Source organism: Nyctibius grandis, chromosome 5, assembly GCF_013368605.1.
Source record: "Nyctibius grandis isolate bNycGra1 chromosome 5, bNycGra1.pri, whole genome shotgun sequence".
NCBI lineage: Eukaryota > Metazoa > Chordata > Aves > Nyctibiiformes > Nyctibiidae > Nyctibius > Nyctibius grandis.
In genome coordinates this window covers 69,494,878-69,521,006 of record NC_090662.1, presented here as the reverse complement: position 1 = coordinate 69,521,006, position 26,129 = coordinate 69,494,878, and the positions used below count along the sequence as shown (strand labels likewise).

The following is a 26,129-nucleotide window of genomic DNA, read 5'->3' as shown; positions in this document are numbered from 1 at the left end:
GAGTAATAATGTTATACTAATAACAATCTACAGGCAGCTGAGAGCAGTCTCGCAATTACAGGGCCTGGTTGTCATGGGGGATTTCAACTACCCTGATATTTGCTGGGAGGCCTACTCAGCCAGCCATCCTCAGTCCAGGAGGTTCCTCCAGTGCATTGATGATAACTTTCTGATGCAAATGGTGGATGAGCCAACTAGGAGAGGAGCGCTGCTGGATCTTATCCTCACTAACAAGGAGGGTCTGGTTGAAGCGGTGAAGGTTGAGGGCAGCCTTGGTTGTAGTGACCATGAGATGGTAGAGTTCAGGATCTCATGTGGCAGGAACAGAATAGCTAGCAGAATTGCAACCCTGGACTTCAGGAGGGCCAACTTTGGCCTTTTCAAGCAATTGCTAGGGGAAATCCCATGGGACAGGGTACTAGAAGGTAAGGGGGCCCAAGATAGTTGGTTAGCATTCAAGGACTGCTTCTTCCGAGCTCAAGATCAGAGCATCCCAACAGGTAGGAAGTCAAGGAAGGGTACCAGGAGACCTGCATGGTTGAACAGGGAACTGCTGGGCAAACTCAAGTGGAAGAAGAGGGTGTACAGATCGTGGAAGGAGGGGCTGGCCACTTGGGAGGAATATAAGTCTGTTGTCAGAGGATGTAGGGAGGCAATTAGGAAAGCTAAGGCCTCCTTGGAATTAAACCTTGCAAGAGAGGTCAAGGACAACAGAAAGGGCTTCTTCAAATACATTGCAGGTAAAGCCAACACTAGAGGCAATGTAGGCCCACTGATGAATGAGGTGGGGGCCCTGGAGACAGAGGATAAAAAGAAGGCGGAGTTACTGAATGCCTTCTTTGTCTCTGTCTATAATGTTGGAGGCTGTCCTGAGGAGCCCCGGACCCCTGCGGCCCCAGAAGAAGTCAGGATAGAGGAGGAATCTGTCTTGGTTGATGAGGGCTGGGTCAGGGACCAATTAAACAATCTGGACGTCCATAAATCCATGGGCCCTGATGGGATGCACCCGCTGGTGCTGAGGGAGCTGGCGGAAATCATTGCTAGGCCACTCTCCATCATCTTTGCTAAGTCGTGGGCAATGGGAGAGGTGCCTAAGGACTGGAGGAAAGCAAATGTCAGTCCAGTCTTCAAAAAGGGCAAGAAGGAGGACCCGGGTAACTATAGATCGGTCAGCCTCACCTCCATCCCCGGAAAGATGATGGAACAACTTGTTCTTGATGCTGTCTCTAGGCACATCAAGGATAGGGGGATCATTAGGGGCACTCAGCATGGCTTCACCAAGGGGAAGTCATGCTCAACCAACTTGATAGGCTTTTATGAGGATGTAACCCGGTGGATAGATGATGGTAAAGCTGTGGATGTGGTCTATCTCGATTTCAGTAAAGCGTTTGACACGGTCTCCCACAACATCCTCGCAGCTAAACTGGGGAAGTGTGGTCTGGATGATGGGGTAGTGAGGTGGATTGTGAAGTGGCTGAAGGAAAGAAGCCAGAGAGTGGTGGTCAATGGGACAGAGTCCAGTTGGAGGCCTGTGTCTAGCGGAGTCCCTCAAGGGTCGGTACTGGGACCAGTACTATTCAATATATTCATTAATGACTTGGATGAGGGATTAGAGTGCGCTGTCAGCAAGTTCGCTGATGACACCAAACTGGGAGGAGTGGCTGACACACCGGAAGGCTGTGCAGCCATTCAGAGAGACCTGGACAGGCTGGAGAGTTGGGCGGGGAGAAATTTAATGAAATATAACAAGGGCAAGTGTAGAGTCCTGCATCTGGGCAAGAATAACCCCATGTACCAGTACAAGTTGGGGGCAGACCTGTTGGAGAGCAGCGTAGGGGAAAGGGACCTGGGGGTCCTAGTGGACAGCAGGATGACCATGAGCCAGCAGTGTGTCCTTGTGGCCAAGAAGGCCAATGGCATCCTGGGGTGTATTAGAAGGGGTGTGGTCAGCAGGTCGAGAGAAGTTCTCCTCCCCCTCTACTCTGCCCTGGTGAGGCCACATCTGGAATATTGTGTCCAGTTCTGGGTCCCTCAGTTCAGGAAGGACAGGGAACTGCTAGAGAGAGTCCAGCGCAGAGCCACGAAGATGATTAAGGGAGTGGAACATCTCCCTTATGAGGAGAGGCTGAGGGAGCTGGGTCTCTTTAGCTTGGAGAAGAGGAGACTGAGGGGTGACCTCATTAATGTTTATAAATATGTAAAGGGCAAGTGTCATGAGGATGGAGCCAGGCTCTTCTCAGTGACATCCCTTGACAGGACAAGGGGCAATGGGTGCAAGCTGGAACACAGGAGGTTCCACTTAAATATGAGGAAAAACTTCTTTACGGTGAGGGTGACCGAACACTGGAACAGGCTGCCCAGAGAGGTTGTGGAGTCTCCTTCTCTGGAGACATTCAAAACCCACCTGGACGCGTTCCTGTGTGATATGGTCTAGGCAATCCTGCTCCGGCAGGGGGATTGGACTGGATGATCTTTCGAGGTCCCTTCCAATCCCTAACATTCTGTGTTTCTGTGATTATGTGATTCTGTGTGATTCTGTGAGTACAGGAGGAAACAAAATTGCCTTCAGAGAGACTGTCTTACAGGGTTCCTTGAGGTAGTAATTAACCCATGCGGAAAGCCACAGAGGTGATAATGATCCAACCACCATTCTCACACAATCACAATATCACTTACTTGTTGAAGTGCTCTAAGAATATGAGGCTAGTGGAGGTCCCTATGATAGTTGTCAATCCTCCAATGGTTGCCGCGTAGGAGATACTCAGTGAGAGGCATTTACAAACCATGTGGTCGTGTCTGGTCTGATACCGGTATTTAGTGCTCAGGCCCAGTTCTGAGGGCTTAGGAGGCAGGACCAGTATCTGAGCCTGTGAGGGGATACATTCACCAAAGAAAACAAGTGATTAGAATAGCAGCCCAACTTGCTCTAATGCCGTGATGATACAGGTCCCAGAGAAACAACAGATTTGCATAAGAGGGGAGAGTTTTTTTCTTCACAGGGATTAATTGGGATCAAAACTAGAAACCTGTCCAGGGGCCTGAAATTGACTGGTCTGTGGCAGAAATGTAGGACAAACAGTAATCGGACTTCTGGCTATGGTTTGGGCCAGCTCCAGTTCTGACTGAATCTCAGTGAGATACTGAAAGCCTTTGTGGGCTCCAGGGGCAGAATGCCAGCACTGCAGCAGTAGGAATCCGTAATCCTTGAGGTTTATGAGCAGCTATCAGACAAATTCTTGGTCCACCTTTTGCACTTATACTGGCTCAGGGCCTCTAATTAGGAATGGAGTGCTAGGTGTCAGAAACTGCATGAAAAGGGCCGGGCAATGGGAATATGGAAGAAAAAGCTGCAGGAAAATATTGCTTCAAAAGAAGCTTTCTTAGCAGTGACAGGACAGTCTCCACGTTGGTAAATCAAGTTCTTGTACTGGGAAAAAAGGTACAGTACTTCAAGGCACTTCACATGCAAGCCAAGGTTGTAATTTAGGATCAGGAAAAAGGCAGCAAGTGATTCAGATAGATTTGTTAAATTTATTAATTTGGATTTGGGTTTATGTAGTAAAATCAGTCATGCTATAGGTTCATCATCATCGTGAGGGTACCCTGGCTAAAATCCCTGTAGCTTAAAAGTGAAGTGAGTATATCTGTTACAAAATAGCCACTGAATGTGTATGGGAAGTGGATATAAGAGGAAATTAAGTATTAGGAGCAGCATATTAGCCTTTTGTGGAAACATACACTCAGATACTTTGAACTGTGAATGCAAATTTGTATGTTGATTTTAGCCTAATCTTTCCTGGACATCAGTTTATGCCATTAAGATACTACGTAATTGTAGTCCAAACAGCAATCCCTTCTTGGATCCGCTTAAGAGGAGTAGAAATACTGGAATGTAATGGAGGATTTTGAGGGTGGATATTTGGCAAGACACAAAGGAGGTGGATACTAAGACTACCTAACAAACTGGCTATACAGTTGAATGGTCCATGTCTGCTGCTAGTTTAGTTCTCAGTGGGATATTGTGTGTCAGGAATCGTTCTTTTTGAGTTGGGCTATTTTCCAAGGAGGCTTTGCAAAAATAAAAGTGTGTAGAACAGCCAAATAAGAAGGGAAACTTGTACATTATATACATTATTATTATTATATACATTATTATAAAATACATTACTGAATGTAAAGCTAAATGAATTGTACTAGCCATTGTGGGAGGGTCTTCTGAAAATACGTGTGCTCGGGGTGTCTAAATGGGAGTAAGAACTATCAAAGCCACAACTGCTGTAAGATGATGGAGAACGACACCATGTAACACAGCTTACAAGGAACAAGTATGAAACAGTGTGGAGCAGGTCGTGTTCACGTCTGTCTTTTCCCTCACCCCCTGGGTCTAACATCTCCTTACCTGAGGTAGGTGCTGCCCATTGCTCTTAGAATTCATCGTTCCAAGAGGGTTGGCTATCACGTGCACACCATTCATAGTCTGTAGGGAGGCAAATGCCTTTGGATTAGCCTTTCTTCTGTTCCTAGGGGCACTTAGATTAGAGTTGATGATGCTTTGTAAAGGTCATGGGTAGTGAGCTTTTGGAAAAAAAAAAACCCACCACTAAAATTTCAGCTGTAAAATTTACATTGGAAAAAAAAGATTTTTAAAAAAACAACAACCTGATTTTATTTTAAAGTGATCTTAAAAGTCATATTATAATAAGTTTAGGTCATCTCCCTCTGCCATGTAGGTGAATCTAACAGATCCCTTGCTAGAGGCTATGACTTTGTGATATGTGTAGATTGTTCTAGTACCTGAGGTGTCTCAGCTGCAGAAGCTGGCAATACCTGGACAATAAAAGATCATATCTGAACTTGCTCGAAATCATGTGGAATTGTTAGTTTGCTGACTGGATCTCAGGATCTCCAGCAACGAGCATAACACTACAGAACTAACATTCCCCAACTTGATGCGGGCTGATGGGTTAACTACAAAGCAGGACATTCTGCAATATGTAGTCTCTGCCAACAACCACTACTTGTTTAAAGTAAAGGAAACAGCAGTTTGTTGCAGAGCTGTGCGGACTCTGCTCTGATGGTTCCTACATTAGAAGACAGTGTAGCTCAGAAGATACTACCTATGACAATACCTTTGAGTGCATCAAGGAGCTGAAGTCAGTAGTAGTAGCACTAAAAACAAAGAAAGGAAAACATACTTTAAAAGTGCCTGTTCACCCAGCTCCCTCAAAAGGCACACATCATGGGTAGGAGGGCAACATCTGCAGGAGAACTAGTGCCTACTGAAATGGTGAGGAATACCATTTATCAGTACCTCTTATATGGTATCTTGGCCAGATACTTAAGTCGTCATTACATTTCACAGCTCTGTCTCTAGCTGTATCGCAATGGGGTTCCACCTCCGTGAAAGAAAAAACATGTATTCTAGGTAGTATATACCCCATTCTAGGAATAGACTCCATTCACAGTGGAGTGAATCACCCGGCAATCCAGCACTACCACTGTCTTGTTCTACTCAAGTTCTTCCTCTGCCAACTTCTCCAGTGCTGTTTCTGAGCACCTACCTGTACCACATTAAAGCCACATTTAGCCACACTAAAATCTGTCCTGTGTGGCATGTGAATCATGCAAGCAACCCACTGAACTTTCATTCGACATTGAAAACAGATTTAATTCCAGAAGATGTGCTACTTTTCTTTTGCTATCAAGTTCTTTTTCAAGTAATTCTATTTTAATAATAGTTCTGTTATGAAATATCCTACACATACTCTTCAATAGGTTTAAGGGGATTAATGGCATAATGCCAGACTGAAAATTATATTCTATACTGCACAGGAAACATGACTGAGATAAAAAGAGATAACAACAGAGGGAATATTGGAGAACGCATTAGTCTCCAGAGTAATGAGAAAACTATTTACATCTTGCAAGTTAACTTAAAGTCATCAACATGGGCTGTTTGAATCATAATGTTTGTTTTAAAGTAAATTTTTAAAGGTGTAACAAGAACTTGTTTCTCTTTTATTTTGAACAATTGTGAAAAAATATAAGGAGCTCAAGAAGGGATTGTGCAATTTATTCTCACACCTTATAAGAAGATGCTCCTCAGGATTTAGCTTATAACATAGTTTTAGGACAATTACTTCGTATATTCTCCTGAGTATCTTGAAATGCTGGTTAATTTGATAATTTGACAAAGAAATTAGTCCTTTCCTTGATTTGCCCATTTTACCCCAAATAGAGATCTGGTTGAAACTGTTAGTGATTCAAACTTCTGAAGAACTTCATCTATATTAAAAGAAATATTTTACAGGTTTTTTGGGGGGATGAGGGGTGGTTTCTGTTGGTCCCCCCTGCCCCTCCTTCCCCCCCACTCTCATCTCTCTCTTTAATGCTCTTGGCAATTCAGGCTTTCCTTGGGAATCCTCTGTAAGTGCTTTCCCTCTGGATATGTCCTGTGGGCACTCTGTACTGTGCTTGGATCCTCTCCATCACTGTTCCTTCAGGGGAACAGAAGTAAAAATCTATGGACAGCACTCTCTTATACAGCACAAACACAGACTTCAAAAGAAGATCTTTCAAACCCTGAGAAACACTTTCCTTCTCTCTGAAATGGCCATAGTATTAAAAAAACGTGAATCCTGGGAAGCTTTAGTGAGATCCAGACCATTACATTAATCCCATTTCTCATACAAGCCTTCCTCGTCAGTCACATCTAAAACATTCACTTGCAAGCTTCTGCTTGCCCTTCCTGGCTCTACTCCTGGGTTCATCTCATTGCAACCTGTGTAGGGTTCAAATCTCCAGTCGTGATGTACAGGGTTCACTCTTACTCCTCATTGATGAAGATAAGCTCCAGTGAAGGTTGGCCATGCTTTTCGCTGAGACCTGCAACAAAGGAAGAGAAAGCAGCCCTTGGGGTAAGAACTGAGCTGAGCCCCTGGGCCACACCACTGAATGTGAAGAAGCTACTGCAAACAAAAGCTTGTCCGAACCCTCTCAGGTACTCTGTGAACCTTATGCAATATCTTATTGTGTCATATTATCCTGATCATGCGCCTCTGGCAATTAAAAGATATAATAGGCAAGGTTAGATGACATAATTTTCAGCTTGGAATCCATGAATTGAAAGAAAAGATATATTTGTTTCTTCCCAAATCCTTTCTTTCTGGGAAGGAATGAACAAAGAGAAGCTTAGAGCTCTTTATAAATATTTTTTGTGGCACTTGCTCTGATCTGGGCATGCTGGAAGAGCAGGTGTAGAATGGGTAAGCATGAGATTGTCACACAGCACACTTTTGGGCCTCTTCTACAGTTCTTTGACTTTCTTCTCAGAGGTTTCCTTCCAACTCTGTAAAATCCTATGACACACAAAAGTTTATGACACACAAACTCCAGTTCAGAGTACAAAAAGAAAGAGTACGGACCAGTGTCTTTGGCACTACAAGTCATACAGCTCTGACTTTGATAGAATTTGAATAGTGTGTATCAACAAGTCTGGTTGCTGATGAACAAATGAGAAAAGAATGGCCAATAATGTCAAATACCTATTGGCTCGTTTTCTTCAACAATGGTGCTGCCTGCAGTACTGGTGACCTCGTGCGCCTCCTCAGCATTCACTAGTTCCTGTAGCACTGCCTCCACGATTGGCATCAACATGGCTGTGGTGGATGTGTTGGAAAGCCACATGGAGAGCACAGTGGTGCAACACATAAAGCAAAGAAGCAACCTGGAGTACAACACAATGAAACCTTCCTGAGACACTTTCAGATTAAAGGCCTCCTTGCCTAACATTTTCATTAGTCAGCTAATAAATACACAGGGTCATTGTCTTTTTGTGGGTGGGAAAATATCATGTTGTGCACAGATAAAATGCTGCTTTGTGCTGAGAACTGTCATAAGACAATGTATCATTAGAAGCCGTTTGCTGCCCCACTTGGAAATCAGCATGTGACACGAGAAACAGTGATTTTTCAGCATATGGAGGATTTAAGCATCCTCTTGTGCTTGCTAAATGGGCAAAGAAGGAACAGAGGGACTAAAATCTATATCAGTAAAAAATAGAAAGTAAAGGGACAACAAGCCAAGGAGTAGGAGGTAGCAGAAAGAGAATGAGAAAATTTGTAAGCTTTCAAACTCTGAAAGGAAAGGTGGGTAGGAAAAAGAGCCCCATACCATACTAGCTTTTGCCCATGGATGGGAAAGTCAGAGTTGTTACTTGCTCTTTCAAGCTGCTGCCGTCAGCCTCAGACTACCCCGAAGTCAAAGGTTCACTCACATGCCTGGCTTTGCTCCAGCCATCATGACCATCCGCAGGGCAATGCGCTTGTGGAGGTTCCACTTTTCTACAGAAGCTGCCACACAAATCACACCCATGAGGAGTAAAGTTGTGTTCTTGAAATATTCAGCAGCTACCTGCATTAAAGGCAAAGGGGAAACAGTCAGTTAAAAGAGCAGTAACTACCCTACACAGAGAGCATGCTGAATGAGAAGTAGTATGGTATTGTGGATTTTTTCCTCCTAGAAAAAAGAATGACAGGGAGCTGAAGAAAATGAAGAATTCATTAGTCAAAATGTTCTCTTTAATCTCTTTCATGTTATGTTTGCAAATAACAAGTCTCTATACCCACTTGTTAGTAGGTTTCTCAGCTTTGAAGAGATCAATTTTACTTCTTTGAGCAGGATGTTCACTGCCTGCAGTAAATCATACTCAGCTAGGCCCAGACTGTAACAGCCACAGGCAAACCTCTGCACTGAAGGCAGCTAATTCATATGCTTCATCTGCTTTTTCATTCTGGAGATGTCATTGTCTATCTATCTTGTTTGTATTTTTTATGTCTTGTTCAACTGTTGGGCAAAATATGGCATCCCTTAGAACCTACAGCTTCAGGAAAAGTCCTTTGGGACATGCTCTCTGCATGCAATAAAGAAAGGTTAAGATATTGCTGTGATGATCCACAAGCCCTGTGCCAGAACTTTTCACAATGGAAATCCATCTCCATTTTATCAGGAAAATAGGGCAAAGTTTCAAAAAAAAGAGAACTTTAATTTAAAGGGGATGAGCAAAAAACATCAACTGGCTCAGGAAAAAATTCAAAGACCATGAATGGTCCTCCAAAGCAGCATTCTTGAATGCATGGCTTGCTATGATACAAGATGTTCTGTGAAGTGACTGCAAAAATAACAAATGAAGCAAACCAAAACATTCACACACACACACACACACACACTCTTTTCTTGTGTGAAAGCAAACAAAATGGGAGAAAATAAAAGTTATAAACACATGCTTGGAGTCTGGTGAAATTTTTCATTTTGTTCTGAGGCAATCTTTCCCAAGCTGTTGCTGGAATATTTTTCCAAAAAAATAGTTTCTTCAGTTTAAAACTATTCCTCTAACCAAATGCAGGCGCCAGCATTTTAAAACAATTAAAATCAGTAGAAGCACCATTTTTTCCATTGTCCTCAGTTATACTGACGCTCCTCCATAAAAGTGCAAGAATGACAGTAATGTTATTTTGTGAAAGCTGCAGCAAGTTAAGTATTTAATTATATTTATTTAGCAAATCCCCATGGTGACCTAAATAGACTTGGCCATCATAGTTGTGTGCAAGAACTTTTAAATATCAGGTTTTTGGCTTTCTTCCACTGGTTTCTTTCTCATTAACTTTCTTTATTTTCCTGCTACCTTGTTAAAGTAAGGTCTTGAACTGAATGAAAAGAATCCATCAAGCCAGCAGCACAAAGAATCTGTTGTTCTCCTTTATTCGTTTCACAGTCATTTTGGAGAAACAAGTGAATACTAATATTCTTATTAATACACACGTACACATATACGACACACTGGCTCATGTTCTTAAGCCCCTTTGAGTTATTTGTAGCTTAAACTGCTGGGCAAGAGCCCTGGGTTTCTATGGCATTACAGAACAGCAGACGAAATACTGCAGCATCATCAGAGTTGTTTATTTTAAAATACAGGGCTTATTTCTGTTCCTAAAGCAAATAATACATTTTCTGCAGTAGTCCCACTGTCACTTAATTTGATATTAGAATGAATTTCTGTCAGGCTGCCCTTAAATTTTCCTTCTCCAATATGCTGCTGAATTTTGTAATGAAAATGCGTAACTACTTTATGTTAGAAAAAAAAATCCTGAAAATAGTTAACTGTGTTGGTATGGAAATGTATCCAATTACATTATACGGTTGTTACACCACTGGGAGGAATAAGACAGGTCATAAAACTCTTGGTTCATCCTTGACTCCGTCCATTTATGGGTATGCCCAGTGCTAGACTGTGTTAGAAATTCAACAATTTTATGGTTGCTATATATTCTTCTGTGTTCTTATCTGTATTTCTAATCCTCTTAAATCAAGTGTGATGCCCCCCTGAAAAAAGCAGGGGAAAAAAAGCTGTAGGTGAAATAAAATAAATTCTTGGCATATCATGAAAGAAAGTAACATGAAAAAAACTCAAGTAAGCAAACTCAGTCATAGATTTTTTTTATATGGCTACTCCTTTGCCTTAGAACTCATGGCTACAAGGCACTAAGGTTATAGATTGGGAAAAGGACTAGACATTCACCTGGATAACAAAATTATCTAGTCTTATACAGTAAATGGCAACTGTTTTCAGAATATGCAGCCTCTTGCCTTATACATCAGCTGTAATAAATATAATTGGAAGGAAACTTTACAGTTTACCCCATAAATGCTCTTTACATGGTTTTGGAGGAGGGGAAAGGTGGGGTACTTTGATGCAATAGGTTTTGGGAATTGTTGGTGATGCAGTAGCTGACAGGATGAACACCTCTCTTGGCTAATATAGCCTTTCCTATATCTATCTTCAGTAGAAGAAAGAGCTGGTCAGCCCAAGTTACACATTACAAGACATACACTTCTTCTTCCCATACCATTTAGTCTTACTAGTCCACTAAGATTAGTTTTATTCAAATGATTAACTGAGAGTAAGGATATTAAATGATAAAAAAGTGCACACTGTTCTGACCTCACTGGACTTCATGACTCCAAAAAGTGGGTATAGGAAAGCAGGAACTAAGGCTGCTGCACCAAGAGGTACCGCTTCAGAGACCCAATATACAGCTGTCACAATCAGCACGTAGGCACATGAGGCTTCCTGTAGGGAGAAAGCACAGAGGTTACTTGTTACTGCCCCACCACTTGCTGTGGAAGCCTTGTGAACATGTTCATAGGACTCATCAGACTGTGGGTGCCTGGACTTAAAAAACTCGATAAAGACTGCATACAGACCTCGTAAGGTGCAGCTGTTTGGGTGTGAAATCTACCATCTGAAAGGCCAGTTCCAGAAGATGATGCTAAAAAAAGCATTTGCACATAAGCTGGGGCCAAACATTGGAATAAACATATTTATTAACAAAATAGTGGTTCCAAGTGCATTTACAGATTTGTTTGATTTCCATAATCCAATATGTACTAAGTGTTCAGCCATGACTCCTCAGATTGGGCCTGTGGAGATGGTATTTCTACACGACTTTCTCTCCAATATTGTACAAGAACAGGAACCTGTAGTTTTCAGGATCAGATAAGAATGTTCACATTTGCCATAGCATGGATAAAGCTACATTGTGGTTCTTTTGGAAAATACTCTGAAAGATTGCTTTTTTTCAACACTGTGCAAACCTACGTTTTTTATCAGTTGATTTTATTTTCTCAGGTAATTTCCACAGACCCTTGGAAGAAGATCGTAGACCTGAAGGGCTTAAAGACAATGGGTTAACAGAGTTAATCAAACAATTTTGCTGCTGTCCAAGGTTCTTGTAGAGAAAGCCATGACAACATTGTGCTGAGCATTCATGGAGAGCTGGTATATGGTGGAGAAAGGTGCTACCTGCTGAATGTTTTTACAGAAAAACATAGCTAGTCCACGAAAGTCTTCTGGTCCATTTTTTAGATAGATTTGTCTTTATTTATGGCATTCAATGGAGTTCTCCTTAGCCTCAGTTTGTTATGCCTAGAAACCTGGGGATATTTCCTGCTAATAATTACAGAAGTTACCCTCAGGAAAATGTTTTTCCTTTCCTTTTCTCAAATTTGAAGCCAGATCCTGTACTGGGTCTAACTGACAGTTCTATGGAAGCTAGTAGGTCTGCACTGATGTACACTAGCTATAATTTTACCTGTCCTTCATTATTCACTGGATGTTCCATATGAACTTATAGAGCCATATGGATTCACAGCTCATAATGGCTATTGTTTAGAAAATTCACCTTTCACAAATGCTGTTTAGGTGTATTAAAATATAATTTCATTACTTTTTTTTCCTGACTTGATGACTCCCAAATTAAGCAGCTTTCAAGAAGTCACACAAGCAGTTCCCACAGATCCTTGTGCAAATCAATGAGCATGTATTACACTGTATTTTTTCGCAAGCAGTTTTGTGAACAAGGTGGTAAAGTCTAATGTAAGACCATACAGGGATGTGAGTTCAATGGAATGAATCAACAGCTTGCTTTTAAATTCATGTTTATACATGTCCTTTTTACATTACCCCTAACAAAGGGTCACAATCAGCTGTTCCTCTTTTTTAGTACAGCTTATAGTAATAACAGGCAGAACACAGCCCAGAGAAAGTTAAGATAGATTACTGTGTACCATTTCCTTTCCTTGCTTAAAAATTGCATCCAAGCTTACTCAGAAGCTTGGGTTTAAATTAGCTGCCAGACCTTGCTCTGACTCCTATTTCAGAAAAATGTAACATTAAACAGTTCTGGTTCACATAAGCAGGGCCACAAAAATAACGGAAACAAGGTTATCAGGAAAAATAATTTCCTTGAATCAGATAAACTCCAATTCCTTCAGAGATTATAAAGAGTATCTGAAAGGCTGTTGGAGAAATTTAGCTCTAGATTGTTCCTTTATGAATGGACAAGTACTCTGAACCACACAGAAATGCGCATAATTGTTTGTCTTCCATAACTATTATAAAGAGTGGTTTAGGTTTTCAGCTCTCCAGTACATGTTTCACTAGTCTTCTATGATCAGGTCCTTCAGCAAAACATTACAATGAAAGATTGTATTGCAGTTGTAGCGTCCTTGCTACCAAGAAAACATTATAAGAGAGACTAGAGAAGGTTGGGTTAGAATGGATGAGATTAGAGGGAGTTTTTTTTATATTCATGGATTATGAAGCATGCTTTTTATAAAATGGAATTGCTGTGCTGTTTGAAATTCCAGACTGGTGTTCAGTTTGTAACAACTTCAAGTGATCACTCAGTAAAAAAACAAACAAATAATTTTGACTTAAAGATGGAAATAATTTAAAAAGTGAGATGACGGGCATTAGAATTTTTTAATAATCTCTACTAGGAAGACAAAACTATTTCAGATGAGGGTCACGGAGCTGATGGATTGGCTCATAAACATTAGCCAACTTGCTGCTCAGTCATCTTTAACTATTTTATACTTTGTGGTTAATATTCCACAGGGAGCAGAGCATAGGGTCATTTTTGTGACCTAGTGACTACTTGATACATTTTTTATATTTTAACTGATTAGTTTCTGCTAACAAATTACTATGTTTGCATGGGCTCTGTATGACACCCAGCAGTTGTCTGAGAAAAATGCCTTTTAATGAAAAAACATTGATTTTTATTTTAATGCAGTGCAGATGTAAGATCCAAGAGATATGTTTTGCCAAAATTAATAAAATTAATTTCATCCTAACCTGATTCCAAACTATTTTCTCACTCCAAAAATATACTTCTCTTTAATTTCTTTGAGCATAGATTGTTATTTTATGTTGCTCCTCTGTGTGTAGCAATAAAGTAGACTGACAGTGATAACGGAATACAACAAAGGGAAGTTGTATCTCTATCAAAACCTATCTGGGATGAGCACTGAGTCTCTGTGTTTCCTGTACACTAGGCTGTAATCAGTTACAAACAAAACTAAAATAAAGCACATTTTTGAATGTTATAAAACTGGGTAACAAGTACTAGGAAAGCCAAGTTTGATAATCTCCACTAAAAACTTAATCAGCTTGTCTAGCAGCTTTCTCTGTTTATGTTCTCAGTGCTTTAAACCAGCTTGTTTCCAAGAGAAACCATATTAAGCTCTTCTATTTAATTGAACTGAATTTATATATTTAATTAATGGTTACCAGAGCTATTAAGTACTGGACTGAACTAGTGGCTGTATAATTTTAACTGTTTCATCCTTCTCAGCTCTTGTACAGCTGAAAATTACTGTTAAGTCCACCTCAGGGCTTGAATCAGGGAACCAGAAAACATGTGATGGTTGGAAGGGCTACTACCTATCTTCAGTCAGTCCCTTAAGGGAAAAGAAAAGAGGAGCTGAAAGGAAGCCATGGCTAAAAATTCCACAATAAGGGTCATGCATAAAACTGTTGTAACTAAAACATCTGAGGAACTCAGAGTGATTAGAGAGAAGAATAAACTCTATCTTGTAGGTTTGCCCACTTAAGGAGGTGCATTGCATATCTTGTATGCAGGCATGTGGTTAAGCTGTGCAAAGAAGAGGCTGTCTAGCCTCCGGACTACCATCTTTGAGCTGATGGGATCACAGTATATTTCCCTCCCTTCAGCTTGTGTACAAAAACACCAAAGGTGAATGAAAGTATGCCACCCATGGCTGTTCAGAGCATGTTCTGTGCTTCAGGGTCTGTTCTGCTGATTTAACATGTCAAGGTGTGAACATCACCTGATTCTGCAGGTCTTACAGTTACAACAACTCTTGCTGACTTTTGAGGAGTCACCCACATGTCCTTGATTGGGTCGAATGTGGCCACACGATCCGTGATCATAGGAGACCCTGCCCACAACTGACTGAATTCACATGGCATGCTTTGTGGCATCACCAATGGCTTTATGAAAAAAGGTGGATAAAGATGAAAAAAAAGAGGCAAAAATGCTCCCCTGTCACTGTTAACAATGAAGGAAATAAGGACAGAATGAAAAAAAAACACAGTTTGTAAAGCTCACAATGTTTTTTTCTGTATGTTTCATGACCTGAAAGGCACTCATGCATGTCCCAAACCTGCTGTGTAAGTCGTAGTTCAGGTATAAACTTTGGAAAGGGAAGAAGAATTCAAGCAAATTTTCTTAGGTTTATTTTTTACCCAACCATTTATTCTCAGAAAGTAATAGAAAAGAATCTGTGGACATTATTCCCATAAGGCATATTTACAAACATTTCTGAGTTCTCATGCTCCCTTTGATCGCTCTTGCGATTAGACATGTAACGCTGCTTTGACATTTCTAGAGTTGTGCTGATATCATCAAAGAAGCTGCAAGTTGATTCCCTGCAGAAATGCAAATATAAACCACCTGGTAATTCCAATTTCTGTAAGAAAGACAGAAAACTAATATAATTTTCTGATAAATGAAAATATAAGTAAGTCAGCAGGTGACAAATTTAATCTTCAGGTTTAAGACGTAATCAGTCAATGGGTTGTAACAAAGTAAATACTACACTAAACCACTTGAATAGTGTATTGTCAACTGAGTTTATTTGGTGTAGATGTTTTCTTAATAGCATTATAAATATTTGTCCAACTCTGGGTCAGATTCATGGCTGTACTTTATCATTTACGGTCATTCATGTATATATAAAGTGGATGCAAAACATAATCTGATGGCTTTTCACATCACTTTGCAGTAAAGCAACACCATGAGCTAGAGTAATAGCGCAGAGGAGCTTGTACTGTGTAATAGCAATTCTTGCAGCAATACTGCCAGTGAACTTCTGTTTCAGATCCCATATGATGCTATTACAATTCCCTTGGTTATTAAAGAGTTTCTTTATTGCATCCTGTGTCTCTGAATACAGTAGGGAACAAATATGAATGACAAATTTTAGTGCAGTGAATCTCATGTTTCCTAGGAGAGGTTCTCAAGGGACGTTGAGCATGATGCAATTACAGTGCCATATGGGCATGTCAGGGAGTATCTGTTCTTATGTCGCCCTTCCAGTGACATTGGGGGAGATTAAAACCTTCTTTAAAACAAGTCTTCAAGAAAGGGTGAGCCCTACTGTTCTCTGAAGAAAAGTATGATTGTCTGTCATTCCTTCCCTCTCTCGAGAGAGAAGAGATGAAAAACTACTGTAAGAGGGCAGCCAAGATATACATTGAAGTTCAGAGCAGGAAAACTGTTGCATTCAAAGTGCAACATACAGTTCAGTGGTGTTCTATGAATCTTGTTTTTCTTTCCAAAAAAAATACTACAGTTTTATTTTTGAAAACTGCTACACAGTTACTAATCTTTTGCACTTCTATTTGATAAAGTAATAGTATTCATATATCCTCTGGTACTAGAGAGAAGAATTAATCTTTATCAGAGTAGAGGAAAGAATGGAAATTGCTGCACCATTTGGCCAGATTTATGTCTAGTACTATGGAAGCACCAGCTGCAGAATTTTTAATACATTGCAAATTTTGATAAGGTAAACATCACCATCTCTATAAGGTAGGAAAACATTGTTATTTTATAGTTTACAACTGCAGAGACATGCATAGAGAAGAGTTAACCACATGGCCAAGGGTGCTCAGTAGCTCCAGAAGAGTGTCAGGAATGCAGACGCATTCACTCCCATTCCCTGGTCTGCATGTTAAGCACAGGCTATTCCCTCCTTTGTATTGTTGTGTATGTCTCTGAGCCATCATTTATTAGCCACTGTCAGAGCTGCAATATTTCGGTAGAGGTGCCTACACCTTCTTTAGAATAATGGATGCTATATATGGTCCTACATGTCTGTCACTGAGTCTTAGCTCCTGCCTCACTTGAATTGCTGTCCTGTAAACCCACACTAAATTGAAAGTCCCTCCATACATACTTATTATTAAAAAATGAAGACACTAAAAGTGTTCCTTTTAAAGACCTTTCCTTAAAGAAAATTTTGTTGGATATGTTTTTTTTGTTCCCTCCTTCCACACACACATTATTGTAGAAAAATAAGAGATACAGTATTTCTGCTTTAAAGTAGTGCTTTACTACCTTCACCTGGTTCTTCAGCTCTGCTTGTGACATGACTAAAGGTAGCTCTGCTCCTTACTGTGATGACTTCTCAGTGACCTTCCCAGTCCTTCGAATTTGAGTCCTTGATTTTTCTAAGAGCTGTGCTTATTTAGGTCTTTGCCTTTCTTTTTGTACACTGCAGACTTATCCAGCATGATTACCTACTGCACTCCGAGGCTTTGTTAAAAAGAAAATGAAAAGGTACTTACGCTGCTGGGGTATAAGAGTGGCAGAGGAAGCAGCAGAAGTGGAATGAGAACAACGAGCAAGAGATTTTTTGATCGGAGAATCTCCTTCATCATTGCCATACTCTTTTACTTTCTGGTGGCTTTCTTCTCCTTGGGTTTCTTCTCCAGTTCCTCAGATACTCCAACTTCCACTCCACGTTTTCCTTCACTTGTGCCTGGATTTCTCTGAAAGGTTTCTCACTGCTTCATTTCCTATCCCCACCCAGTCACCTAAAATAGCTATTTTGATTTATTTATTATTCAATCAGTTGTTTTGAAAAGATTTGTCAATTAAAAAGACATTTGGTTTACGTAGGGCTCACCAGCACATCCAAATTATTATCACACTATAACATGCAGAGATTTGCAAGTTGGAGCATAGTGATCTTGTGACAATTTTTCTTTTTAATTCAGAGTCACAGGTGTAGCTGTGTGGCATCCATATCCTCATGTTTTGGAAAGTTTTTTTCTTCCATCTTCTAGCAATGTAATTCCTGTTTTCATAAACCAGGTGAGATATATTTCGGGCTGCTTCTTTTCCTCCTGTTTGATAGTCTGAATGTCTCAAATACAAGTTTCTTTGTTGCTGGAAAATTATTAAAACCAACAATTTATTGTTCAGTGCACAGAAGCAAACCTGAGGTATTCCTTCTTAAAAAAAAATTTAAACCATCTGCAGCTCTTCCAGATTTTCTCTTTGCTACAGTTTTGGCTCCTACTTTGTATCTACCTTTACCCTACTTTTGCCCTGAGCTTGGAATTCACAGGGCTTGGAATTCCAACACAGATTATACTTGGTCTCAAGACAAAAACTTGTTAAAAATCTTCATGCAACTCTAATTCACCAATGAGGACTGCAGAAGGTAGTAGTTGCTCCACCCATTATCCAAAATCCAGTCAGAACATTTGAGAAAATCAGCAGCCTCCTCTTTCTGACATGCACACAAACGGACAAATAGACCTTTTTAAGTTGCTGAACAGTTATGTTTCAAGGTCCCAGTACTGATGATAAATAAATAATCATTTTTTTTCTAATCAGTATATTTTGTCTTTCATGTTTCTTCCACCCTGATCCATGAATGTCACTTATTCATAAGGCATGGGCTGATCTCTGTACTGATTCATGTGCCTTCAGTAACTGTAGGATTCAGACTCAAACTGAGAATTTTTAGGCCTTCTACTCTAGTCTTCTAGTGGAGAAACATTTTTACAGCTCTGCCATTGTTAATGCTTTTTACGGGGCAGAAAGATTTAGGACTGAATCCCTTGTCTGGTTGCATGCACAACCTGTAAGATGGACATCCATTTGCCCTGTATCTCATAGGAAGCCACACCCCTAGGATTTTCTATGCTCCCAAGCCTTGCTTGCCTATTGTCTCCCCACACTCTGCTAGTCAGACACAAACTGAGCTCCCCAAACTTAACTGGGGTGCCTCTGTGACACTGAGTCCTGGAGAACTGGCAAAGGCAGACCTGCAGAGGAATTTGATGTGCAAGGTGAATTCTTCCTGAAATTAGTAATTGTACCTAAGACCGTGTAACTTTTCTATACCTTGAAACTTCCATCAAGCAACAGAACCTAAAGACCCTTCAGGCAAATTTAGCAATTAGTTCTGGAAGCAAAAATATAGTTAATGTGAAGATTTTGGTTTGGCCAAGACAGCCAGGGAATTTATATCTATTTAGTCAGTTGTTTCAGAGAAAGTAAAAGAATGTATAAAATACTCAAAAAATTGAAAAATATTTTAAATGAAAAAAAATCTATGTTTCATTTCACTTTTTTATGATCTGTAAGGTCAAAGAGTGGATAAAATGTGCCATTTAGAGGCAATGGCTCTTTACTCTGTGAGGGGATTTTCTATAAACATGACTCAGTCTGAAGTGATGAGGTGCAAACTGAACTAGGGAGCAGGCAACCTACGCCTGCATCTTAAGCAATACTGAGGGAGGGAAGCTGCCCTAAGCCCAAAGAACTGCCCTAAGGCAGAGTGCTCATACCCGCTTGAACTCTGGAAAAAGGAGGCACTCTTGTTCCTATTTATTTCCTCCTCCTGCCGGTCAGAGAGAACGGCTGTTCCCTCTTCTCTCCTGTACCATTGTTCCCATGAAGAGTTTCGCAGTCTGAGAAAACCAATTACTGAAGCTGCAAGCTGCTAAATAGTAAATCTGCTGCTGAAATCAATACAATGCAAAACCAATTAGTTTTGTGTAGAATATTTTTATTATTACATTGACAGTCTCTGTTAAATTAACCTGGGCAGTCCAAGCACATTCCCAAGGAATAAATCTTTTTCCTACACTACACATAGTAATGGGAGGAAGGAAACAAACTCAGAAAAGCTTTATTTTCTGTTGAGGAGATAGATGAAGGTTTCAATCACCTATTTGTAAGGTACAGTAATATATGCATGCCATAGAGAATTATCTGTAATTCTTTTCTATGGGATACTTACTGATGGGTAAACTCAGACTGCTGGACAGTCATGTTGTGGGCTGAGCAGAGTAGCTGGGAAGTATTTCTCTGGATGGTGACTGCTAGCAACTAATATTTGCTGTGGTGCTCTTTCTTGTTATCTTTGCAGACATGGAGTCACTGGCTGTAAGGGATTTATGAATTGCCCTAGTTCCAGGCTCTTCCGGCAAGTGGTGCTTCAGGGAGCCAAGAAGCAGAGCTGGAAAGGCATGAGTGCACTCCATGGCATTTCCCCTCCATGTGTTTATAAAGCACGGTGTGGGAAGAAAACACAAACAGATTATCATTGTTTATGCTGAAGGCTTAAAGGGTATCTGGACTATAGCACGAGGCTGCTTTGTGGGCGCTAAGCTCTGTGTGCAAGTAGAGGAGACAGAGATACTTGTGGCTCATAGCTTTGGTTAAGATTTTCAGTTTCCTTTGCCATATGCCAGCCAGGCTTGGAAGATTGCCAACAAAGATCTTCAGGTATAAAAGTGCACCTACACATATGTGCATCTAAATGCAAGCATGCACACTCATCCATACACATACAGAAACTGCAGAGAAACAGGACTGACTCTGCCTTTTATAAGCTCTTTGTCCAGCTGCTTATGCCATTGCCTGCCTGCCTCTAAGGCTGCTGTGGTTCCACATTCCCACGAGTGATTGCCAAACCCGGTGTGCCCTGACTACTTGCACTATTTGCTGTTTGCTGCAACAAGGTGGTGCTGGATGGATTTTTTCAGCTCCAGTCCTTGCAGTATCCCTGTCAAGGGACACAAAGGAGTTCATTCCTTTTGCTCAAGTGATGCAAAAGCACTTCAACATGATTCAGAACTGGGCTGGAATCCTCAATTCTATTTTACAGCCTCAGGGATTTGTGATTTGGGCCTGTCTTCTTAAGGTATTATGCAAATAAAGAGATGGAGAGTGTTGGTATGAAAGGAAGAAATTAATATTCAGCTGTTTTCCCATGCTCTGGAAGTAGAAGCGTCTCTAAGATCAGCAGAGAAACAGAGATTCTATAACTTGTTCACAAAATTTAAGGGATTTGCTTTAGAAGAGTGTGGATTTTTCATTGATAGTCATCTACCTGACAAGATATATCTCCTTTTTCTGTACATTTTCTGTCCATGATTTTTCTGCAGTTTATAATAATCAGTTGCACTATTTCTACAAACAATTTTTGCTGCAAGTACTGCTTTTCTACTGCTCCCAAATTCATAATTCCCACCACTGGACTGGTGAATGGCCTTTTCTGCTAAGTAAGCGGATGCAATTCCCTGACTGAAAAATTTAGGATTCTTCCACGTACTCAATACTTACATGCACACACATGCATGAACACACACATACATATATGCACGTGAATATATAATTTACCATCAAAAATGAGCCACACTGCTAAATTCAGCACCAGGTATGTTTTAATGCATCTTCCTCCCTTGCCTCAGGGGGATTCTGAAGCACAGGTTTAGATGATCTACCTTCAAGTGATAGAACAAGGAAAATGTATCATCATTAAATTAAACAGGGCCTTTGTCTTGCCTTTGATTCTGTTGAGGACAAATCCCTGTTCCCTTCAAAAAACAAGGAGCAGAAACAAAGTCATGTGCAAATAATGAAAGAATCAGAATCATTGCAGACTGTTTGGGAGGGAGGCTCTAGGAAGCAGGGAATATGTTCACAGGCATTGTTTGCTGCTGGTGGTCACAATACACTGCCCTTTGTCCTCTGCAAATGTTATTGCAATTAAAAACTGGCTCAGCCAAATGAAGTGAATCAGACAGTGCTTATTTAGAAGAATATTTGGAATGAATAATATTTGGCATAATTTCTGAAGGCTGACAGTTATGAAACCTCTTCCTTTTACAGAGGGCCTTTGCATCTCTTTATAACATTCTTTTACCAGCCAGCCAAAATATGAACTTGTTTCCCCAGCTAGGAGAGCAGCATTCTCCAGCACATACACATAAGTATGTGAGCATAAGCATAGTATACTTAAGGACTGGTTATAGGAAACCCACAGGATGAAACAAGGGCATGTCTGTCTGGGGTGTACACCAGACTTCTTTCTTTGCCTGTCACAGAATGTGCCTCCAAGCCAGCACAAAAGTCGAATTCCCAGCACTGAAGATAACATTTTTCCCCATTTAACATGGAACTATAAAGTGGATTCCACAAGAGGGAGCTAGAAAACCAATAAACTTTCATGAAGCAGGCTATTAAACTCTTTACAGAATAAAGTGGAGGACGTGCTACATGTGTCCCTTATCAACCAGAAGACGTGGCTGAGTTGCTGTTGCATCAAGTCTCCCACTATGATGGCTCTTTGTTGTATGGGAACATCAAGTCATGCTTCAGGGCTTTGTAAAGACTGACAAAGGATTCAGCCCAAGCGTCTTTCTGGTGCCCCTGGGACTGAGCAACCCTGTAGGCCGCGTAGACCATGGTCAGCACTGTCCTTTCAAAGTCTTCTTTCTTGAGGACCCTTGGGTAGGAAGATAGCCTGCTACTCAGCCTGCGGATCTCTGTGATGCTTTTGGGGATAATCTCATTGCAGATGGTGTCAAACTCAGCAGCCTTCCTCAGTGAAGCGAGCTCCTCATCTTTGATGGAGATCCTCTGACTTTTGTCAATGTCAAGCTCAGCTAAAAGAAACTGGTACAAAATCAGAACACAGAAAGCTATTTATGTACTCCAAGAGACTCTAGGCAGAGTAAATGTGAATTAACAACATGTCCTTAGGTCTTTACTTTAGGTCAAATGGAGACAAAAACTCTCATTGTGCTGGCTGGAGGTGGGGCAGACCAGAAAGTCTCTATGTGAACATTGGACTCCTGTGTTACCTACCTGGGAAAATTAGAGACAAGCTATGGGGAAAGGAGAGAGGAAAAGGAAAAAGCAGGTAGGGTAGTCTTCTGTTGTCCAAAACAGGCATGGGTTGCTGCTGGTGCCACATGGGGATTGGAGAAGTGTAGACAGCAGCACAGCTGGGAAAGGCCATTTACCCTGCCAGGGATAGCAGTGCTGGCCTAGCTCTGTGTGAGAGAGCACAGCAGTGGCTTCCCAGCTCATCTCCCCTGTTTGGACATCCAATCCCAGTTTCTTAAGGTGTGGGATAGATAGATTTGACCCATGTACCTTCTTCAGGTGGTTCACTTTCCCTTAGCTAACCATATGACACTGTTCCAGACTGTGCATTAGATGTGCAGTCTCCTCTGCTGTTAAAGAGGGGACCTGGATAATTTTGAAGTCAGTCAGTCATGCCCTTGGGATTACTTTGCAATGACTGATACTCATGGCTTTAATGATTTGAACAAATAATTTGGGACTGAGACTTAGATCACAGAATTTAAATGCATTATGTTGCTAATACGTAACTGTTCTGGAAGAAAGTTGCTTTCTATGGAAAGGCACTTGCTCTGGCTTTCAGTTTGCCTGTCAATGAGGTAGAACCCACACTTGAGGTACTGCAGGCAACTGCTGCCTGCTTAAGGACTGAAAGAGACAAGTTTGTCATATATATGTCTGTTCCCTCCCTTCTGGTGAGCTATTACATAGTCAACAATACTTTTACTGCTGGGATGAGTGAAAGTGACTTGAAGATAGATAATAGATAACCCCAGTATGAACAGTAACCCCAGTCTTGGTTAGGGCATAAGGTACCATCTGCTCCCATATACTGAACCTCATAAAGCAGGACCACATCTTCCAGCGAGTTTTGTAGCACTGGGTTAAGGAAGGCAGCTGACGACCTCTTGAATCGCTGAGCAGCTGGGAAAAGCACAGCTGGAAAATAATAATGGGAAAAGAGAGGTTCCATAGGGTGGTAAACACTGGAAAGAGGAAGCACTTTTCAATAGTAAATTCAACCAAAGAACAGCATCTTGCAAAGACTTATTGTACAGTATGACTTCTCACTGTAAATAAAATGGGTGGCATGGACTGCTTTGACTATAATCTACTAGGGATGGAAGTTAGCTGTTTGTCCTGTATCTATACAGTATCTGACAGAGTGGTTTATAATCAAAGCCTGGGACTCTGAGGTACAGCCACGGTGTAAGGAATAATAATGATAACTGCAACATCAACATTGCCTGAAATACATGTTCTTTCCCTGGCTCTGCAAGGGAAAATCAATATGGACCTCAACACAGTCTATTTTCTTCAGGCCATTCTCCTACTGATGCACTTCTAAGACTGTACGTTCCTTCTGTCTGAAAGTTGATCTCTCTCCTTAGTTGATAGAGACAGCTTCTCCAGAGAATAGATCACCTCGTCTGTCCTGGGCATATATATCTAGAAGGAGTAACTCACCCTTTGGAGATGCCTGTGTCTGTTCATTGAGACTGTTACCAGCTTAGACAAGACAGATACATTCAATGGGGCGAATCCCAATTTATTATTACTTTAATACTTCACAGTGTTATAGCTAGAAAAAACAAAGTCTGCTATGATCAGTTATTTATTCATCACTGTGAAGTGTACTACAGATATTGTTTCACGGAAATGAGACAGAAGACATATGTATAGCCACTAAACTCAGCACCCCAGTGGGGTAGAGCGTTTGTGGAATCAATGACCTGTACAGTCTGGAGTATAAAAACATCTGATGCTACATTACAGACCACCTAAATGCTAACTAGGTTACTAACCAGGTAACTAGGCTAATATTAAAAGGTGTTGGTTCATTTCAGAGCAGAGGGGAAACACCCTGTTTTGTTTAATGTTATGTGTGTATGATTTAGATGTTGATGTTTAGGTAACCAGAGTTTGGATTTGTTGGATTTTTTCTAATGATCAGGAACAGGAATTTTTTTTAAAGTGCGCTTAAGTGACTATCTGTGCATTTCCTCACAAAATTCACTTCTCAACTTTAACTGTTGTTTACCAATAGATAAATTTGGAAACCAGTTTAAAAAGGGAAAAAAATCCCACCCTTTGAAAGACATAGACTGTAGCCTAAATGCAGTCCTCTTTCCTGGGCAGTTGCCAACTGTTGACTTTGTTAAAGTTTGACTTGTTAATGATATTTAAGTTCAAGTAATGCAAGGAGAAAGAAACCAGGCCCTCAGAGATTGTATTAATTAGGACCTTTACTATTTAGCATCAGGAAATTTAATTGGGATAATACTAGGTATAAAGTAATTCATGCTTGACCCAGCAAAGGGCATTTTGACCTTGAATTAGCTAGGGAATATAGTACAGGTAAAATAGTTTGTTGAATTACAATAAACATGCTGCAGCTGGGTACTACTAACTGCAAATGTATCCTGCAGTGATGGGTTTCAGGCATTTTGGTAAGACACCTACAGAGCTAGGTGCTTCCTATTGGATTCAAGTGAGTTTAGATTAAAACTTGTTTAAATAATGAAATAGTACTTGCAGGGGATGTGACTAAAAGCCTGAAGTAAAAAGCACCAAGTAAAAGAATAGAGGTGTTGAAAAGGACTTTCCCCAGCATGATACCTTTACCACCCAAGCATCTTGTCTGGCCCAGCTGAGGAGGTAGTAAGTTTGGGAAAGGTCATAAGCTTCCTGCATATTCTGCTCTGCAAGAGTGTTTGTCTGGCTGACCACAGGCAACTGGGGCTATACCTATTTTCTGCTGCTGCTCCATCACTGATGTTCACCCCTCTTGCTCAGAGCTTTGCTGAGACACACTGGAGCTATTCCATCTTTCGCTCTTGGCAATTTAAGAACACAATTGAGTGCATGTGAAGCACTTGAAACTTCAAACACTAATTGCTGAGTAATTAAAACTTTTATTACTGGGCAATTAAAACTCTAATTACTAAGCAGCTGGCAGAAATCCAGTCCATAATGATGACGATTCATTTTTATTTGTTTTAAATGCCCTTTCAGTGGAAACAGCCTCAGAGTGCAGAGTACCTCTACATGTGCAGATGGTTTACATCTCAAATATTCCCTGAGCCATGGAAAAGGTGTCTATGGCATCTTGCTTCAGTGCTGTCATGCTTATTGTCATCACATCAGTTGCTTTTAGCTTTCAGACCAAGTGCAGATTCCTACCATGGAGCTGAGCTGAGCTAGGAGTCATCAGATTCAGCCCATCACCACTCACCCAGAAAAGCCTCAGTGAAGGACTTGCACAAAAATGAATGCCATGTTATCAATTTAGTACTGACCAACTTGCTGCATCACAGGTAACACCTGGGTTTTCCTACCCAACTGTTCCCAGGATGACAGGGATTAGGTTAGGAGATTCAAAGGGACAAGAGCCTGAGCTGCTATATTGTGAGAAAGGACTTTGTATGCTTATCAGAAACACGCCATCCTCTGTAGGGACCAGGCTAGCACTGGCTCCCTGATCTCATTATCTTGTTCCCAAAACATATCAAGCTTTGTTACAGTTCTTAGAGACTCTACTCAGAAACACTTTCAGAGCTCATTTGTATTTGTCATGGTGATCCAATT

At 40.8% G+C, this 26,129-nt stretch overlaps 2 protein-coding genes across 2 annotated transcripts in view; both read right to left on the bottom strand.

Moving 5' to 3' along the window:
• SLC13A4 (solute carrier family 13 member 4) overlaps positions 1–17,314 on the bottom strand; it is a 29,144-nt gene extending 11,830 nt beyond the window's left edge. Inside the window, exons 1-8 of the mRNA XM_068401156.1 lie at positions 17,216–17,314; positions 11,000–11,128; positions 8,276–8,412; positions 7,545–7,726; positions 6,831–6,885; positions 5,130–5,169; positions 4,400–4,477; positions 2,677–2,867 (exon numbers count right to left, since the gene is read on the bottom strand). Coding sequence (XP_068257257.1) covers positions 2,677–2,867; positions 4,400–4,477; positions 5,130–5,169; positions 6,831–6,885; positions 7,545–7,726; positions 8,276–8,412; positions 11,000–11,128; positions 17,216–17,314 — 911 coding nt within the window. The remainder of the gene's footprint in view (positions 1–2,676; positions 2,868–4,399; positions 4,478–5,129; positions 5,170–6,830; positions 6,886–7,544; positions 7,727–8,275; positions 8,413–10,999; positions 11,129–17,215) is intronic.
• A 4,666-nt stretch (positions 17,315–21,980) lies between these two features.
• The window catches only part of FAM180A (family with sequence similarity 180 member A), a 30,400-nt gene continuing 26,251 nt past the window's right edge, over positions 21,981–26,129 (bottom strand). The window contains exons 2-3 of the mRNA XM_068402286.1: positions 23,380–23,480; positions 21,981–22,349 (exon numbers count right to left, since the gene is read on the bottom strand). Coding sequence (XP_068258387.1) covers positions 22,008–22,349; positions 23,380–23,480 — 443 coding nt within the window. The 3' untranslated portion in view covers positions 21,981–22,007. The remainder of the gene's footprint in view (positions 22,350–23,379; positions 23,481–26,129) is intronic.